The following is a 20,373-nucleotide window of genomic DNA, read 5'->3' as shown; positions in this document are numbered from 1 at the left end:
CAATAATTATTGATTAAACAATGCAGCTCTGAGCAACCTGGGATAGGGGAAGTTGGAACCAGGTGAACTTTAATGTCTCTTCAACCCAAATCATTCTGTGCCTCTATGATTCTACATGTGCACACCTAAACACCCCTGTGTGTACCTACACATGAATATGTCTATTAAAATCAATGTTTCCAACCTCATAAAGTTCCACCCACCATGACTCTTCTCTGACTGAAGGAGCTATGGAAAGATATCAAAAAATCCAAATATTCCCATGTAGCTCTAAGCAAGTCTGGCCATCACCACAGCCCCTGTCCACAGCAAACATCAATGTGGTGCCATGCACAAAACCTAAGGAGCTGTTCAGAACACAGCTGTATTCACTGACCATAAAGAAGCATTTGTGTACTTAAAGGGCCATTTTCTCCAGCTGGATCATTTGCCTTAATAAAAGATGCAATTCAGACTTGCAGAAAGACCATCCCCAGCCCACCAGAACGCTGCTCCTGCATCTGTTTACTTGTACATGTGTCATATTACTTGTACTCTCTTAAATGCTTTAAATTCTCTATTTAATCTTCTGGAAAGTAAGAAAAAAATTAATTAAAAATATAAAAAAATTAAAAAAGAACCAGAGAGCATTTCAAAACTCTGTGTTCCATTATCTCAATCATCTCCATAAGCCTGACCTGGCTTGCAACCCAGCTTGGCCATAATAGCTGCTGCTCCCTGGTGGAACTGGCCCAGTCTTTGCCTTAATGAAAGATGCAATTCAGACTTGCAGAAAGACCATCCCCAACCCACCAGAACACTGCTCCTGCATCTGTTTACTTGTACATTACTTGTACTTTCTTAAATGCTTTAAATTCTCAACTCAATCTTCTGGAAAGTAAAAAAAAAAATAAATTAAAAAATAGAAAAAAAAATTAAAAAAGAACCAGAGAGCATTTCAAAACTCTGTGTTCCATTATCTCAATCATCTCCATAAGCCTGACCTGGCTTGCAACCCAGCTTGGCCATAATAGCTGCTGCTCCCTGGTGGAACCGGCCCAGTCTTTGCCTTAAGGAAAGATGCAATTCAGACTTGCAGAAAGACCATCCCCAACCCACCAGAACACTGCTCCTGCATCTGTTTACTTGTACATTACTTGTACTTTCTTAAATGCTTTAAATTCTCAACTCAATCTTCTGGAAAGTAAAAAAATAAAATTAAAAAATAGAATTTTTTTTTAAAAAAAAGAACCAGAGGGCATTTCAAAGCTCTGTGTTCCATTATCTCAACCATCTCCATAAGCCTGACCTGGCTTGCAACCCAGCTTGGCCATAATAGCTGCTGCTCCCTGGTGGAACTGGCCCAGTCCCTGTGTCCAGTTCAATGCTGTTTTCTGCTGGCAGATTACAGATAATGAGTGCAGACAGATACAGCTTTCACTGCAACAAGAGCTGATGTGAGTGGCTTTGGAGGTGTCTCTTCCCTTCTGAGCCACCTGCTGTCTGTTTAATCTACAAAAAAAAAGCCCAACCCCACCTCTGTTTTGTTAATGCTGCTTTGTATAAGACAGGCATTGCTGACTGAGGTCCTGTCATCCTCAGCAAGTACTGGTTTAACACCAGGAGGATTTTTCAAGGACAGGAAGAGCCAAAGTGGTTCTTGAACAACCTGCAGGGCAAGGAGAGACCATGGCAAACCCTTCCTGGGACTGTCCAGCACCTTCTGCCATGCCCTCCATAAAAGCAGCAGCTCGAACAAGAGGATGGGGGTATTTGCATATATTCTCTCTCAGAATTAATTTGGGTTTTTCCAATGGCTTCCATCAAATTAGGCTCATTTGGATGCAGAATTAATCTAGCTGAGAATTCAAGCTTCCTCTGCCTTTTCCACAGCCACCATGCAGGGAAAACCCACACAGAAGAATCTGATGTTTTTCTTAAGACAGAACACTAGAAAACACTAGAAACATAATTCTATTGAGGTCGTGTCTGTTTGGATATTTTTTAAATTAAGAGACCAAGAAAAACACCAGGAAAAAAGAGAGAACCTGCTCTGTTTACAACCTTCTGATAAACTTCATTACTCAACTACTCCCACTCCTGAGGTAATGTGCAATGATGATGAGCTCTCCTGGGGAAGGCTAGCACAGATTTTCAGCACCTGAAGCTGCAGGAGTATCCACCAGCTCCTTTCCACCTTTTCTAGACATGTTTTGATTTTCAGAAAGTGCAAAATTGTCATGCTTTTGATACCAGGGAGAAATCTAAAATGGTGCCTTCAGTGCAGGATCTCCTGCCCCAGAATGAAGGGAAATTGAGGACAGAGGGAGTGGGAAAGTCCCAGGGATAAGAACAACTCTGCAGCAATTCATCCATAAACACCTCCCACCCCCACCACAGTGGGAATGGGATGGATTTAAACGTTAGGAGATTGTGTCTGACAATCCTGTGGTCCACCAACTCCCTTCAAAACCGAGAGTTTTACTCTTTACAAAAGAGCAAACATTACATATAGGCTGTGTCCTTTGGCAGAAAAAAGCCCTCAACCTGCATCAACATCAGCTCCTGCAGCTCCTCAGGGACCTGTCAAGGTGGGCCACAAGGGAAATTGGCATTTCCTCCTCTTTTACTCTTTGACTTTCCCACTAGAAATACTGCACATTGTGCCTCTCCCCTTGCACCATGACTGCTTTGAATGACACCAGCCCTATTTCCCCTTCCTTTTGCACTGCAAGCAAATCCTTCACCCTTCCTGGCTCTGCCTTTTGCTTTGGAAAACCACAATGCAAGGAAAGCTGAAATTATGGGGAGGCAGAAGAGCATCATGGCTGCAGAGGTTTATTCCTGAGAATTGTCTGGCTGCATTTACGATAATCCCTTCATTCCATCTGCATCCCACGCACTGGTGCAGCAATCCCATTTTCTAGTTCCAAGAAATTATGCATTCATTATGGAGGAAATTAACACCTCAAAGCAAACTATAATTAGGAATTCTTCAATTCAGTTTATGCTTTTTCAATTAGGCCCTCTATAATTTTAATCACGGGAGCATTACCATGTTTCCTGAATTTATATACCTGGAGTATAATTAAATCCTGCAATGCCTTCCTGCAACAGCAAAGCAGAGCTTGCTCATCTTCCCTTTTATTGTGTTTTTCTGTTGTTATAGACACACCAAGGGGCACCTGCCTGTGTGGATATCTCCTGCCATGTGCAGCAATGAAGGAAGGGCCACTTCCTCTGAACTCAGCACCTTCACTCCTGGGACAGGCACTGTCCCTCCTGAGGGGGGCACAACTGCCAGGGGCTTGTGCTCAGGCCCATCCCATTTCATTTTAAGTGCCTTAAGAAGCTGCTTCAATTAAGTAAATCATCCTTGATGATCCTCCAAAAGGGCCAAGGTCCTTCCTGTGGGCTTCCCACCCCTGAGCAGCTGTGGCCAGCTCAGCTCATTCCACCAAAGGGTCTGAGCCAAAAGCTGTCACAGGCTTGGCACTGGGACACCTCCTGAAGGCAGAGTTTATGATTTTTGAAGTATTTTGTGTTGTTTGTTATTACCCTTTCCTTCTGTGACAACAAGGAAGGGGCACAGTGGCTCTGAGAGCTGTGGAGCAAAGAAATGTCTTGGGAAAAGGAACCCTCCAACTGGAACCATGGGTTCCCCTGTTCCCTCATCTAATGGGGTGACAGATTGATGTGAGGAAATGGTCATCAATTTGTGAATATCAGCTTAAAGCTCAGAATTCATTAACCTGTTGGTTGCTGGAAATAAATCTGGCAGTTTATGTATTCAGCATAAAAGATTTATGCAAAAAATCTCCTTTCTCCTACTCAGTATCCTCAGGTCTTCACAAGACTAAAAACTGTTAGCAAAAGTCTCCCTGTAGCACTAATAAAATGCTGCTTGGCAACAAAGAATTTGCTCCATGTGTAATTTGATTGTTAGAATATTATCATTCAAACAGACACCAATTTTAAGGCTTCCCTCTCCCGTTTCTGCCCACTGCCAAAGCTCCCTGTGGAATGGTCAAAGACACAGCAGGTCCACCAGGCTGTGAAAATGGCCATGGTTTGGATGGCTGAAAAATGGTAAAAGGCAGATTTGTCCCCTTTAGGGGGCTGAATTTCAATTGCACATTGTGCTGATCCAGTAGGAAAATGCAATTCCTGGACCAGATGAGAAAATTGACCCACAATGCCCTTTAGCCTCACTTCTTGGGACTCAGACCTGAATCTAAGCCTCTATTCAATGAATTCTGCCATGTTACACACAAATCTAAATATTCCTTCCTGATATTTATGGTTGTACCTTACACACCTGTATCTACATTTTGCTTTTCTCCTGATACAATAAGCAAAGCACATCTAATATTCATAATAATTGCAAGTACTTAATGCCTTTCACTCAAATTCTCAATTTCTTTCTCTCACATTCACACACAGTTGGAGAAAATGTTGCTCTGGTTTACCTCTAAGAAGAAACTTCTTTATGTACCTCCAAACTCAGCTAAATTGAAGACCAAGTGTCAGGCAGGAGAAACTCAGCTTGAATGATTTCAGAACAATATCCCTGAGGTATATTATAGGAGATGTTAATTAACACAGATAATTTGTCTTATAATATCAGAAGCCTAGATTGATAATCTCATTTCTCATTAAATACTACAAAATTAAAAGATGACATTAAATACTACAAAATTAGAAGTGACGACTGCTTCCCCTGTATTGAATCAACTCATGTGATGCAGACATTTAAACCCAGAAAAGGCAGACCAAGAATTTTCTTTTCCAAGTACTAAAAATGTGCCTTTCAAGGGAATCTAACTTTCTGAATTGCCAAGGGTATGATAATTTCACCCTTAGCACACTTTTTATTGTTTTGCTGCTCCTTCACTCTAGTCATTATTTTCATATACAAGGTTCTCTTCGTGGGAGTTTTAAAAACTAGAAGCTGCCAGCCTTTTGTGGCATTAATGAATCAATTATCAGCAGAACTGCCTGAGGCAGGCTGATGTGATGATGCCACCGAGAAGCTGCAGAGCAGAGATCTGAGCAGCACTGCTCCCTCTGTACAAATAGAGATCTACAAACCAAAGTCACCAGTGGCAAAGCAAAACAAAAGCACCAGCAGATATTGGGAGTTTAGAGTTTCTCCACCACAGAATCAAGGTCACTGGGCTTGCAAACCACTCCTTTGTAAGGCTGGGGAGAACTACTGTGCAGGAAAGGCAAAATCAGACTAAGGATGTAGGGAGGGGGGTGCAGGAAAGGCAGGCTCAGGATGAACAGGTAATGCCCAAAATCACAGAAAATAAATTACCTGGAGATCAAATTTCAAGCCTATGGCTCCAGATTTTCTCCATTTTTACTTTGTTGCTGATAGAAGGACAAGTTTTAGCTGCTTTCAGTTCTCTAACATAAGATGGAAGCAACAGCATGGCCCTTCCTTCTAGGAAAGTTTTACTCATTATTGCATGTAGGAATACTAAGTGCATAGATACATCCAACAGGATTTTTTTCCTGGGAGAATAGCTTGAGTATAACACCAGTAAAACCCCACTGTTCCAAGGTGCTTTGTAAATAACACTACAGTTGTCTTGTCTTAAATTTTTTAGCATCATGTATAACAAAATTTCCCTTTATTTCATGCTTGGAAGATCAATAATCAAATAATAACACTCAAGTGTAACACAAGGCTGGGTCTATAGAAATTAATTTTTCCTCCTGGCTGGCTGTTGATACGAAAATATTTATTTCACCTTTGCTCAGTTCTTCTTAATATATTTTAAGTATTTAAACTCTCTTCTCTTATTCAGATTTATGTATTTCCTTTAAGATGTAAATTAATAAACTGACCCATGTGTACCTGTGTGCTGGCAGCGCACAAAAGAATATCACAGATTTACTGACACCTCTGAGAACTGCAGGAAGAGATACCAAACCCATATTGCTCCAACAAAAAAGTTTTCTATTTTCTGAACCCCACCCCAAAATAATTGCAGGCTCTTCTCGAACATCCTTCTGCAGTGTCCTACAGCTCCACCAGGCAGAGCAGGGTATTGACAAGGCAATCACACCTAAGGGGAGCATTTATCTAGGCTCTGAAATCCTCAGAACTAACACATGCTCTGGAAATTTGGTTTTCTCCATAACAGTAGTACAGCTGGATTGACAGAACCAACTGTGTGTTAATAAAGCAGATGGACCTTCAAATATCCAGCACACAAAAACCAGCCTGTGGACATGTCCTGCAGATAAAACCCCTCAGAGTGTTATTTCCAAGCTGGGAGTGGGATATAAATTCTCAAATTGAGGTCTAAAGATGTCATATGTGAATAATCTATGAAGGACTAACTCAGCCCTCCTGACAATAACAGATTCAAAGGCAGAAATATCCTCAAAATCACATTGGAGGCTTTCAGGAAAGAGTTGAGGAGTAAAGATTGAGAACACTTGCATTCTTCCTTCCTCTTGTGAATGTATTATAGATGAATGTCAGCCTCCAGCAAATCAATCATAGCACCATTCACATGGTTTAGATTGATATAAGAACACCTAAAAGTTATTTTTAAAGGGCAATGTGGAGTCAAGCTCTGCAGGTTATACCATGAAAAATCAAGGCAAAAATGAAACACCTGTGCCACAAGGGAGAATATTTCTGCTTGCTGAGGCTTCACCTTTCTTTTGGCAATAGGACAAAATAGATCAAAGAATATCTAAGTTTATATTAATCCTATTAGGTTGCATGGAAGAGTTCTCATTGTTATCTATAGATCATTAACAACGCTGAGTTCATGATCGTTACTTTTATAAACAGCCACATTTCAATTATTTATCATGAGCACTGGGGAACATCAGAAGTGTCTTAATGCTGAAAGTGACTTTGGATTTGGTGTAGCTCCATTTCAGATCAATGAAAATACAATTAATCTTATTTTAAATATCCTTCTGTATTATTCTGAAGATGTTCTTGCAGCCCATGCTCCATCTCTGTGCTACAGCAGAATGAAATAACTCAAGACCAAGTACAGATATTGCCTACAGTCACACCCCTACATGCTCTCCAACTCACCATCCCCTGAACAGAAGAGAAAATATTAGAATAATTACTGTATATTAATTGTTTTTCATCTTCCTGTCACCCTGATTTTTTAAGATTTTCTAAGCCTTCTGATATTTTCATTCTTGTAGCAAACTCTCTCACACACTTTCTGTAAATAACTCATTGTTTTGCATTCCTTTATGGAGGAGGAGGAATTTGATGGACTGTTGGTTTGTCCAGTGTCATTGGAGAGGTGGCACTGTGACCCTCCAATCCACTGTCACTTTTGGCAATCTATAAATGTTGGAGTCAGAAATTAAACTTCCCTTTTTTCTTCACCTTGAGAACAGCGGTGTGAGCTTGTGCTCTTTCATGTCCTATAGCGACATCTTCCCAATTTGGCAGGACCATAATAAAAACCAGAGAACTGCAGAACAGAAACTGTCAGGTTGATGGGGTAAGGGGTTCACCTATTCCTGCCCAGAGAAAGCTCTGAATAGCAGAGCTCTATAGGAAGGGGTGAGGGGAATCCAGACTCCTCTCAGGAGCTGCTCAGCCCCATCTGAGGCAGGCTGGGAGATGAAGGATCCAGGATCCATGGTCACATCCACCAGGGAGGCCAGGAGAAGGCTTCCCACCAGGATTCCCACTGGGCAGGGCCCTGTGCACATCTCACTGCTGGGCAGGGAGGTTGCTCAGCCCTTGGTCTCAAACCTGGGCTTGCCTTAATGCCTCCAGCAACTGGGCAGAGCATGGCAGCCCACCAAGAGGGAATTCATGAGGGACATAAACCCCACACAACCAAAAGGTAGAACACCTAACCAGGCAACAGCAAAGAGTATTTGATCTCAGCTGAATGAATAAAACACACTGAGGAGGAAAAACCACCTCGTTCTTGTGTATTGTGGGTGCCCAAAAGCAGTTCACAATAGGTTACTCGTGTTATTTCCCACTGAGGGAATGGGACCCATTTCTGGAAATGGTATTTTGAGAGAATTTCACAAATAGGGTAGTGTGCAGAACAGACTAAAGAAAAGGGAAGAGGATAGGAAAATTGAAGCTTGAAATAACTGGATTTATTAAGGTTATCCTAAGAACAGTCTGGATGGTTCTACAGGGGAAGAATTCTGAGCTTGTCAGAGTTAATAAAAAGCTAAAATTCTCCCCAAGAGTCCCTCCCCCTTATTCCTCCTGCCCTTCTGCTTTTCATACACACATCTGTAAGTCAATGAAATGGACTCATTATAGGAAATAATTTTATCACTTAGATGTGGCATGTAAATATTGCACTTTCTGCAAACATGTGTAATAGGCTACAATGCAATTAAAGAAATCACAGTGAAAATTTATAAAAAAATCTCTACCAATTTTATGTACAGATGCATTTGCTGGAAAAGACATTATTCACTGAATGCAGTTAAAGTGCAGTAAATCGACTTTGAGAAAAATCACAAGACTTTTCAATAAAAAGACAAAATAGCAACACTGCTAAGACAGCAGGTGGTAAAACGAGATACAGGAATGTTCCCCCATATAAAGAAATAAAACAAAACAAAGCTGTGTGATTTTACTGCTCTTTTCCAGCAGAAAAAAAAAAAAAACATCACTAAAGGACTCAGAAAATAGGCTCCTAAATTTGCTCATATGGAGTACCAGAGATTGAAAGGCAAACTTTGAAATACATTACTCAGAAAAAAACAGAGAAGGGATGCTGCTTACTCTTAAAGAATGGATTTTTTTTTTTCATTTGAACTTGTCCACACAATTTGGGGCCAAGCCACAACACAGCTGGGGGACCACCAGCTGATATAGGATACTTAATTAAATACAGTAGTTTGCATCTGGAGCAATTTGCTCCTGAATACTTAGTGGGCATCCTTCAAAAGCATAAAGAACCTGTCAGTGAGATACAGAAACCCAAAATGAAAGCAACCCATTATGAAAGGGGGAACTATGGTGTTTTTAAAATAACACCCATGGGAAAAAACTTCTCTTGTGAAAACTGGAAGTTAAAGCTTGAAGATCCCACAGGGAGGTAATGAACACCTGCTGGACTTCCCTGCAAGGCAGGACCCACTGTTTTTATAAGTGATTCCAATTGCTGCTGTCAGCAGATGAGCCTGGCAGGATGAGTAGTGGCAGCAACAGGTAAGGCAGTGTGGGCTCAGAATGGAAATTTGTTCATCTGTGCTGGTGCTTTGCACCAAACACAACTTCACTGAGATGGAAGAGAGTGATGAGTACAGAACTCAAATCAGGGTTACCTGCAGGTAACCTCAGGTAACCACAAATCACTTTACCTGCAGGTAAAGTGTCTCACATCAGCATGTCACCATGGAGAGCATACCACCATCAGCATGTCACCATGGAGAGCAGGACCCAGCTCAGGCAGCAAGGCTCCCTGCAAGGTGCCCACTCTATGCCATGGGTGCCTGGGCAGCTTCCTGCCCCTAAATGACCAGGGAAGGGATGGCACCCCTGTGCCTGGCACTGGTGAGGTCACACCTTGAGTCCTCTGTCCAGTTCTGGGCCCCTCACTGCAAGAAAGACCTTGAGGAGCTGGAGAGTGCCCAGAGAAGGGAATGGAGCTGGGCAAGGGGCTGGAGACTCGGTCATGTGAGGAGCAGCTGGAGCTGTTTAACCTGGGGAAGAGGAGGCTCAGGGGAACCTTCTCCCTCTCCACAACTCCCTGACAGGAGGGGGCAGGCAGGGGAGAGTCAGGCTTTGTTCCCACATGGGACAGGACAAGAGGAAACAGACTCAAGATGTGCCAGGGGAGGTTCAGGCTGGACATCAGGAGGAATTTCTTTGCAGAAAGGGTGGTCAGGCAATGGAAGGAGCTGCCCACAGAGGAGGTGGAGTCACCATCCCTGGAGTTCTTCAGGAAATGACTGCAGATGGCACTCAGTGCTCTGGGCTGGTTGATGAGGTGGGGAGTGTAAAAGGTTGGACTCGATGGTCTTGGAGGTCTTTTCCAACCTTAACGATTCTGTGATCTGTAAATCCTCTACTCTGCAGCAGGATCTGCTTGTCTGTGCTAGCAAAGCCTCACTAAATCAAAATTCCTTTTTTCTGGACTTCATTGCACAGCCAGCCCAGCAGCACAGCTGGATTATGAATGAGAAGTGAGAAGTGTGTAATCCAGAAACTGAGCAAATACCTCCACAAGCATTAAAGACAAGACAGGCACTCCTAGAATAGTTACCAGCAGGCCCTGTTCATCATGGAAGAGGGGGCAGGATGGAGACCTGGAGCCTCCTCCACCCTCATGTGGGGATCTTCAGTCTCCAGCTCCACATCCCGCTGTGCTCCAGCACTGCAAAGGCATCTGAAGTGATGCTGAGAGGGTAATAACCCCAACAGTGCCTGCAGCAATCCTTCCTGGAGGTTAACAGCGGGAGGCAAGCAGGCTGAAGCATTCATGAAAGCAGAGTGTGAAAAGCAGAATCAACAGCTGAGTTGGCCTTTTAGTCAGCGCTTGCTTTCAGCAGCTCCATTATCAGAGGAGAATGAGAGAGGAGTGCGGGAGGAAGGAGAGGAGGGAAGTGTGAAGAGAAAAGACAAAACACCCACCTGACAGGTGCTCCCCGGGACTGAGCAGGTTTCAGCATGACAGTGATGGTGGTGTCAGTCTCGTTGAGGGGCGAGTCCGTGTCGTACTCCGGCATGGACGGGGCTGCAGCAGAGCAAAGAACGACTTCATTAGGCACCTGCCCTTGGTAGGGATGGCAATGGAATGTATAAAATGTTATATTAACATTTGTCACATGAACTATATAAATACTTCCCAGTCTTATGACCAGAATGATCAAAACTGCTTTAATATTTGTAAGAGCCGAAATGAGAGATGTGGGACTCCAGGGGCTCTCCAAAATGCAGTTTATTGTATACAAAATGCAGTTTATTACATCCAAGAGGTTCCAGCAGTCCAGGGTCGTGGGTGACAGAGGCTGTGCCCACAGCTGTCAGCTCCAGCTGCAGGCAGCCCTGCAGACCCTTTGGCTTTGGTTACAATGCATTATAGACTTTTCTTTAGTTCTACTGTATTAAGATGCTCAGCAATCTATACCTTAACTTTTATCTATAGCCTATCATAACTACTGTAATTACCATATTCATGTTACTGTTCTCCAATCACTAACAGTCAGTACATTACAGTTTAAGCTAGAAGTTGTTTTTCAGTTTTCTTGCAGTGGAAAATTCTGAGACCTTTTTTCTATTTTTGCAACATCTGCTGACTTGTTTGCCTGTGCTCTCTTTCTGCTTGGTAAAATCATCTTGTTTGGGGTGGGTTTATCCTTTGCTCTAAGTCATAAAAACCCCTTCTAACTCACACACCCTTTGCCTCGTTGGTTAGCCAGTGAGACTGGCTCAGCAATTCTTTTCTTCTGTATCAAAACTTGCTTCCATCTCTATTCCTTCATCAGACTCTACATTCAAAAAAAAAAAAAAATCTTTCTCCTAAGCACACATATCTGTGAGACTTCCTTGTAAAACTTCCATCCTTCCCAACAAATATTTGTACACTCTTTCTCCATTCCAATTAAACACCAATCAGGCAATCTTCAAGCTGGCTCTGAAAATCTCATCTCAAATTTTTAAGACTTTGTAAGGCCTCGAGGTGAGGAAAGGAAATTGCACAGACGCTATAAAGAAACCCATTAGGATGAGTAAATCAGTGGCAGAGCTAAAAGTACCCCAAATCTTTTTTCCTGCTATGGTCAGTGGATTTGCCCTCTCACATTTTAAGAGATTTTAATGGACATGCTTAAGCTGTGTTCCCTTGATTAGCTGGAGGGTGCGCTAGGTAACACAAAAGATGAAAAGAGAGGAGCACAAATTAGCCAGGTTATTTTTGCACCCAAACCCAGGACATTTTACCCTGGTGTTTAAGTGCAGCTGACTCACCAGGCAGCTGCAGAGATCCCAGTGCCACCCTGGGGCAATGCCCAGCCATCCCCATATCCCTGATGTGTTCCCCCCAGCAATACAGAAACCCACTGAATAAAAACCCACTCAGCCAAACTCTACTTTCTCCTTCTGCTTTGCCATCTTCTCTTAGGACCATTCCATGAAAGTAGAACAGCTTTCCTTAGGAAATATATTTCACTCATTACTTCTTCCTTCCCCAGGAGCAGGCAACTGTTTGGGACAAGTTTTACTGCTGAAAACCTGAAGAGACCATGAGGTCAGAGCAGAGCCAAATTTGTTCCAAAGATGCAGGTTTTGCTGAAATAAATTTAAAGTATAAAGCAAACAGAAGAATTCACACAAGTTCATCTGTAGCTCACAAGGGCAAGCTGCATTGTGGGGGATCCCATATTTAATCCTCTCATAGTGATTTCCACTGTAATCCTGTTTACAATCAGGATTTTTATCTAAATGCCTGAAAACTGTCAAGAATGGGGGCTGCTATTATCAGCTCAGCTGCTGGCTTCCCTGTCAATAAGCTGGGAATGCATTCAGAGTGAATGTCAACTGCTTAAGAAGGATTTCTCTGGAATAAGGTGCTCTCCCATCAAGGGGAAGCAGTGACTCCTTGAAAGGAGACACATCCCCAGTGGTCCTCCACACCAGAGGTCACTGGAGATGCTGGAGATCACAGAATGGTTTGGGTTGGAAGGGACCTTAAAGCCCATCCAGGCCCACCCTGCCATGGCAGGGACACCTCCCACTGTCCCAGGCTGCTCCCAGCCCTGTCCAGCCTGGCCTTGGGCACTGCCAGGGATCCAGGGGCAGCCCCAGCTGCTCTGGGCACCCTGGGCCAGGGCCTGCCCACCCTCACAGGGAAGGATTTCCTCCTAATATCCAACCTGCCCTCTAACAGGCTAAAACCATTCCCTGGTCCTGTCATTCCAGGTCCTTGTCTAAAGTCTCTCTCAGCTCTCCTGGAGCCCCTCCAGGTATTACTGTAGAGGGCTGCAATGAGGTCACCCCAGAGCCTCCTCCCCTCCAGGGAATCAACCCAGCTCTCCCAGCCTGGCTCAGGGCAGAGGGGCTCCAGCCCTTGGAGCATCCCCGTGACCTCCTCTGGACTGCATCCAACAGCTCCATGTCCTTCCTGTGCTGAGCACTCCAGAGCTGGATGCAGAGCTCCTGGTGAGGTCTCATGAGGGTGGAGGAAAGGAGAAAAATCCCCTCAACCTGCTGGCCCTGGTGGCACAGCAGGAATCGCTGAGCCCCTGCTCTGGCCAGAGTGCATGGTGCTACAGCACAACTTCATGCACCCATAGAAACAAACACACACACACTGCTGCAGCACAGGTGTCTTCCCATGTAAGAAACAAAAAAAATGCAGCCTCACAAGGACATTCCTGTCAGAGCAAAAATCCTTCTTCTCCCTAATAACCTCAAGGCTTCCTCTTAGAGCAAATTTAATGGTAATTCTCAAATTATTTGGAAAATGTATCAGAAGCTTGACCATGCAGTGAGAGAATCTAATGTCAGAGGCTACCCTCATGCTTGCATGGAGTTTGTACCCACCTATTGAGAGCCAGATATCTGGGAGATGGGGGGAAAAAAGTCAATAAACCAAGCCCAGTATGCACATAGTTGGCACTCATGCAGGCTGCTAACACAATTTGAGCACTTAGGGGATGATAAAAAGGAAAGAAACTGAAACAGAGGAGAAAAGGCCCCCAGAACATTGCTGTGGTTGTTTATTTCTCTGGTCACAAGGGAATGGAGTGCAAGCTGTGCTGTCCCTTCACAGCAGGGCTGCAGAACCACCAACAGCCCATGGAGCTGTTTGGACACTTAATGGCTTTAACTTCAAATGGTTCAGGGCTTGAGTGCTAAATGTGAAGGTTCAAACCCTGAGCAGAGGGAGGAGATGTGCTTTGCTTCCTTAAAATTTACCCTGTCACTTACTGCTCACAACTTGCTATTATTAACTGATTTTGAAATAGGGCAGTGGAAAATCTATACTGTAGTGCAATCTTTTCTACAATAACCAGCCATAATTTCAAGCATTACCAGTGTCCTGAATGTTCCAGATGTGTATTTTGACTTAACTGAAAAAAATTGTTAAAATAGTCCAAAAAAAAGCCAGCTTTTCTCTCTGTTAGAAAACCTATTTTAGTGCTATCAACTAAATGTTAAAATCCACATCTATCTGCCAAATATCCATTTTTTTATAACTGCCCTGTTTCCACTTTTTTTTTCCCACACCTTTTTGCCATTGCCTCCTTATTTTAGTGCCTTTCATATTCTTATGTGCCTCAAGCCCTCTCTCTGCTCTTACCCATTAAAAAACCCAAGAAAAAACAGCTTTCCTCCCTTACTTTTAGTCTGTTTGCACTATTAATTCCATTACTTCATTAGATCCATTTTGGTACATCTTGAAAATAAAAAACCACATTACAGAAGGAATTTCCCCAGCCAGCCAGATAATGCTAACAATAATTACAATAAGGGTAGTTCATTTGTGCAACTGATGATGGTTCTCATTTAAAATGCTCGACAGATATCCAGGGATACCTAGGACAGCCACAAATTAACCCCTGTAATTGTAAACCCAAATAAAGGTCTGTGGCTGCTTCAAAACTCTGCCCTATGAAGCTTGGAGAAACACTAAGCAGAGTATTTTTAATAATTTTATGCTCCAGCTTTGAGTCTGAAGCACAATGCCCTAGATTTATTTTTTTTTCCTTCTTCTCCAAAGCAGTACCTGAGATCTTGGTTGCAATCCTGGTGGTGATGGGTGGCCCAAAGCCCTTGACCGTGCTGGCTTTGATGGTGAACGAGTAGGTGGTGCCTGGGTACAATCCCACAAAGAGGTGATGGGTTTCATTGCGCAGCTTGAAGACTTTCCCTCTCTGGCTGGACAGGTCAGCACTGGGATCCAGAGACCCAACGGCCTTGTATGTGATCTGCAAACGAAGAACAAGGACAGGAGGTGATCAGGGGGCCTCCTGCACTGGCCTCCCCCTGCTCTGTCACCTCTCAAGGCAGAATGCAAACACAAGGAATTATTTCAGGGTTATTTCCGTATCTCCCATGAGCCGTTTTGCATTCGGGTGCTGTCAAACCAACATGAGAATTTTTCCAAGGTTTCACTTAGGGAAAAACTAATTTCCTCTCTCAGCTAAAGCCTCAGCATGTGCTGACTTACAACAAAAGATGTAAAGAGTTGCTTTATGTTCCCAAGTGTCACTATAGGACATGAAATAACATGGTGTGGACACGCAGCTCTCTCAAGGTAAAATGAGAGTTTTTAATTTCTGACTCCAACATTTATAGATTTCCAAAAGTGACAGTGGATTAGTGTCACAGACACATTTTATGAAAAATTCTTTCCTTAGGATTTTTTCTCCTGAGAAGCCTCGGAAACAAAATGTAACCAATGGTTATCTGCTGCTGTGGAATGCAACAGGTGCATCTTTGATTGGTCCATGTTGGTTGTTTTTAATTAATGGCCAATCACAGTCCAGCTGTCTCAGACTCTCTGGTCAGTCACAAGATTTTATTATCATTCCATTCTCTCCTTTCCTTGCAAGCCTTCTGATGAAATCCTTTCTTCTATTCTTTTAGTATAGTTTTAATACAACATATATATCATAAAATAATAAATCAGCCTTCTGAAACATGGAGTCAAGATTCTCATCTCTTCCCTCATCCTGGGACCCCTGTGAACACCATCACAGATAGGAGGGTGACAGTGCCACCTCTCCAATGACACTGGACAAACCAACAGTCCATCAAATTTCTCCTCCTCCAGAAAAGAATATAAAACATAAGTTATTTACAGAAAGTGCATGAGAAAGTTCGTTACAAGAATGTAAACATCAGAAGGCTTAGAAAAATTTTAAAAATCAGGGCAACATCCAAGCTCAGAACTTCTGTCATCAAACCAGAGCACACAGCATGGCTGGCAGGATTTTCATATGCAAATCACCCATGCAAGCCCCCACAGCTCATGAAAACCCTCAGTGCAAACATGGATACGTTTCCTTTTGGCAAATCATCTCCTCAAAAGGCAGCTGAAAACAATGGAAGCCTTTTTCTGACCAAAAAAGCTTTGGAGGCCTTTTCTTACAGAGGATATGCTGAACTGAAATAATATGTTTAAATGAAACAAAGCTCACCACATCTTTAGACAAAAGCCCTTCTCTCTGTGGAGACCAGCTTCTGCTGTGCTGTCCCTGCCCTCATGCTGAGCCTCAGAGTGCAGATTTACACATGGTGCAGTCTGGTTTACACCTGGTTGAAGCCAGGAGTGCTCCAGACCTGGAGGTGTAGGAATGTCCCCCCTGTTGACAGAGTGACAAAACTCTCCTTTGTCTCCTTAAACAGGAAAAAAAAGCCCAGAAGTTTCTCTCCTGGATTAGGTAAAAAAGGCACCTCACAGGCCTGGAGGATTTCACCTCAAACTTAAGGATGGCCAATTGGACAGGAGCCAAGAAGTCCCACCTGGGCCATTTACTAGAAAAAGAAGAGAACAAAGAAACCAATTGCTTTGGTGAGGTGTTTTACCTGGAGCAAGAACCTCTTGCACCTGGCTCAGTTTTTCTCTGTAAAGTTTTGTTATTTTGCCTTTTATTAAAACTTTTTTGTTTCCAACACTGCCACAGAAGCCATTCTGCCTTCTAAGGTAGCTGAGCTATCTTGGGTGTGAAATAGACTTCCAAAAGCTTATAGGAGACCATATTTCATGGAGGGATGCCCTGAGTACACCTGGAGCTGGTGCCAGCACACCTTGAAACCTGCCTGAGCTCAGCAGGCTCACCCATGGCAACCCTCCTGCTGTACAGACACTTCAATGGAAGCTCATGACTTATTTACCAGCCAATTCCTTGCCTGAGTTCCAAATCCAATCCCAAGGCAGCTCAATTTCAGCAGAGCTGTCAATATAATGTACCATGCTCTGCTGCTCTCCTAACCTTTTTTGATATTATGGGATCCTCACTTATTTGTAATGAAACACTATGAATAAATCAATGTATGTTAATACACGAGGTCTTAAATTTTTTATTAAGGTCTCCACCAGAATCTAATTCCCAGCCTTTCTGAAAGAGCCTTTGAAAATCTTTAAGTCACTTGGTTTATGACAGGAGGAAAATGCTGCATTTTGAGGAAAAATAAATATCCAGTGTTTAAAAACGGAGGCTTCAATAATAACAGGATAAATAAGAGACCAAGACTGATGTTACTGACACCAGAGAAGGGTGAGAGCATGTGAATCCTGTTATTTGGACAGAGAAGAACATTTAGACAGAGCTGACATCCAAGATAAGGCAGTGTAACAGAGAAAGGGCATGAATTAGACCAGCAGCAAGAAAGTACAGAAGCAGAACTCTCAAAGGAATTATAATTAGACAGCTTGCAGGTGATTTCATTGAAAACCAGCTAATTTTTCCAGGAATTACAATCTGGGTTTAATTTTTTATTTCATGCCAGACACCTGAGAAAGAGAGACCTTGGAGCATAATGGTTCTTAAAACAAACAAAAAATTAAAAACAGGAGGAAAATCTCTCCAACCACTGCTTTTCCCTCAGGGAGTCAAGAACCAGCATGGTATGGGACAGTATTCTGAGAGCTCTTATTGCATCAAGGCACTTCAAGGCAAGGGAATTTGTAAGACCATTGGAATTAAATTGGGAAACAAATACTTAAATCAAGAGCCATGAGCATGTCCATGCCATAGCTAAACTCCAGAAAGAAAAATGCATTTAATTTAATGTTATGTAGGAATGAGCCCATGCAATCTTGTATGCCCTGATGGCACATCTAGAGCTAGAATAATAGAAATTCTATAAAACCACAAATGGGAATCAGCAAAATAGGAATTGGGGGAGAAGAAAAGGAACTTCCTACACCTGGGGCACTGAACAGCACATTCACAGGATGCCCGGGTCAGGCAGTGGCCTATGCAAAATCAGTGGTATTTATTTTCAAGCACATTATACTGAAGGTTATAAATACAGTGAAAGATGCACTTGTCCTTGATCTCCATCCATATAAATAAATGTATTCTGCTACCTTCAGCAGTTCTAAAATCATTACAGAAACAGTTATTTTTCCTTATTAAAAAAACCCCTATCCCCTTAAGGCAAAAGAGCTACAAAAGCTTTGAAAAAGAAAAAAACACTAAAGAAAAAAAACTCAGTGATTTAAAAACAAGCAAACAAACCCAGTCTTTATTTTTCTGTTGACTGTAGCAGAGAAAGACTACAAGGGACCTTAAAACAACCTGGGTCGACTGACAAGTAGCAGAGAAGGAGGCAAGAACACTTGAGACAATGTCCCCAATTTGATATTGTAGTGTGGGTCAATTTTCAGAGCAACTGCTCACTCAAATCAGACTTCAGGATTTCCCAGGGCTCTTTTCAGGATATATAAACTCCAGCAGAGAGGTTTGTGGCACAGCCAAATGTGAGTTTACCTTTTCTGCAGCAGAGTCTCTCCCAGTAGACACAGACCTTGTTAAACCAGGTGATGTGGGGACATTCAGAGCCACCCTTGTCCCCAAAACTGAACATTTGACTTTAACACATTAACAGTACCTGGATGCAGCACAGAGAACAGAAACATAGAGCAAAGCTGTGCATGTGTCCAGGGTCACCTGTAGCTATGATATTTTCTGAAAAATCCCTTTGCCAGGATTTTTCCTCCTGAGAAGCTGAGAGGCCTGAGGAACAAAATGTAACCAATGGTTATCTGCTGCTGTGGAATGCAACAGGTGCATCTTGGATTAGCCCATGTTAGTTGTTTCTAACTAATGGCCAATCACAGTCAGCTGGCTTGGATTCTCTGAGACTCAGAAGCTTTGTTATCATTCCATTCTTTTTCCTTTACATGCAAGCTTTCTGATGAAATCCTTTCTTCTATTCTTTTAGTATAGTTTGAATATATCATTTTAATATAGTAGATATCATAAAATAATAAACCAACCTTCTGAAACAAAGTCAGGTCCACATCTCTTCCCTGTTCCTGGAACCCCTGTAAACACCACCACAGTAACCCAGTCCAGCAGCAGAAATATTTAGGGGCTGATAAATGCAAATGGTTCAGAAACAGCAACCAATCCTTGCTCTCATCAGGGTTGAGCTCTTCTCTGCTTCCCTCGAGGAGGGCTCTGAGTGCCTGGAGTGGGCAGGAAAGGGCACACAGACACTGCCAGGAGAGCCCCTGGGCTAAAGGCAACTGTTCCAGACTGCAATGCAAGATGTGTTCTATCACCATCTGCATGGCAGATTACCCTTGTCAAGTGGGCAGTTCGCCTTATCTCTCTCTGTGAGTGACCACAATCACTCCTCCCTCAGGGGGACACCTGCTGATAACAGCCATTGAATGTCCCTGCATGGCTGATAAGAACTACAGCATCCCATTGGCAGATGGGAGCCCAGAGGGAGGAGCCAAGCATTCCTACCTGGATAGAATCTGGAGCTTCTGGAACACCAGCACAGCTTCTGCACTGGATTGCCCAGAGGAACAGCAGCTGCCTCTTGCCCTGGATCTTCAGAGGCAGAGACTGCACCTTTCTCCAGGATCCCTGCTCCAGCAGAACCAGCCCTGACACTGCAGGAGGGCTGAGCCACAATTCCAATGGTTCTGCTGCCAACAGCCTGACCCACAGGATGTCAGGCTGGGTTCTGACTCTGGCACTGTTGGTTTAGTTCACTGCATTGTTTATTTTATCTTTTTTTATTTTCTCCCCTATTAAAGAACTGTTATTTCCTGCTCCCATAATTTTTGTTGCCTGAGACCCCCTTAATTTAAAATTTAGAGCAATTCAGAGGGGTGGGGAGGATTTACATTCTCCATTTCAGGGGAGGCTCCTGCCTTCCTTAGCAGACTCCTGTCTTTCCAAACCAAGACAGTAACAGACAACCCCTGCCAGCAGAGCCCCTGGCTGTGTGCTCACCTCTGGGAGGACTCTCCTCACCACCACAAGCACCTGATGCTCTCCAGGCTGCCATTTATAAAACCAGGGCTTCTACACTCCTCTACACAAACCTTTGTGTGGCTGAGAAGTCTGTGATTTCTGTAATTGCTGAGTGCTGCTGCTTAAGCAGCCAAACCCCAGGTGAACCAGAGGAAGCAGCCCTGGAAACAGAGCTGTCCACTTGGAAAAGAAGGCAAAATCTTCCATCTCAGCAAAAAACAAACAAGCAACCAATCATTTCTCACTTCCAAGCGAGCTACCTGCTGCTTTTCAGCTCTGAGTGCTGCCCTGAGTGTGGATCAACAGCTGAGAGCTCTGTCTCAGGCTCATTCCTCTCTGGAGCTGCAGGCACAGCAACAGCAGCTGCCACTCCAGCTGCAGCCACAGCTGGAACTGCCAGCAGCATGTCCTGGGGCTGGCCTGGCACACAGCCCTGCTCTGCCACCCTCCTCCAGCCAGCAGCAG

The 20,373-nt window shown here is 43.4% G+C and overlaps 1 protein-coding gene across 9 annotated transcripts in view; it reads right to left on the bottom strand.

Annotated features, from left to right (window-relative positions):
* PTPRT (protein tyrosine phosphatase receptor type T) overlaps positions 1 to 20,373 on the bottom strand; it is a 488,934-nt gene that overhangs the window by 114,737 nt on the left and 353,824 nt on the right. For all 9 annotated transcript variants that reach the window (XM_077187379.1, XM_054644473.2, XM_077187382.1 and 6 more), the window contains exons 10-11: positions 14,691 to 14,892; positions 10,595 to 10,697 (exon numbers count right to left, since the gene is read on the bottom strand). In XM_077187379.1, coding sequence (XP_077043494.1) covers positions 10,595 to 10,697; positions 14,691 to 14,892 — 305 coding nt within the window. The remainder of the gene's footprint in view (positions 1 to 10,594; positions 10,698 to 14,690; positions 14,893 to 20,373) is intronic.

The sequence above is a fragment of the Agelaius phoeniceus genome, chromosome 17 (assembly GCF_051311805.1).
Source record: "Agelaius phoeniceus isolate bAgePho1 chromosome 17, bAgePho1.hap1, whole genome shotgun sequence".
Lineage (NCBI taxonomy): Eukaryota > Metazoa > Chordata > Aves > Passeriformes > Icteridae > Agelaius > Agelaius phoeniceus.
Note: the sequence above shows the minus strand (reverse complement) of the source record. Positions and strands in the feature narration are given on the sequence as shown.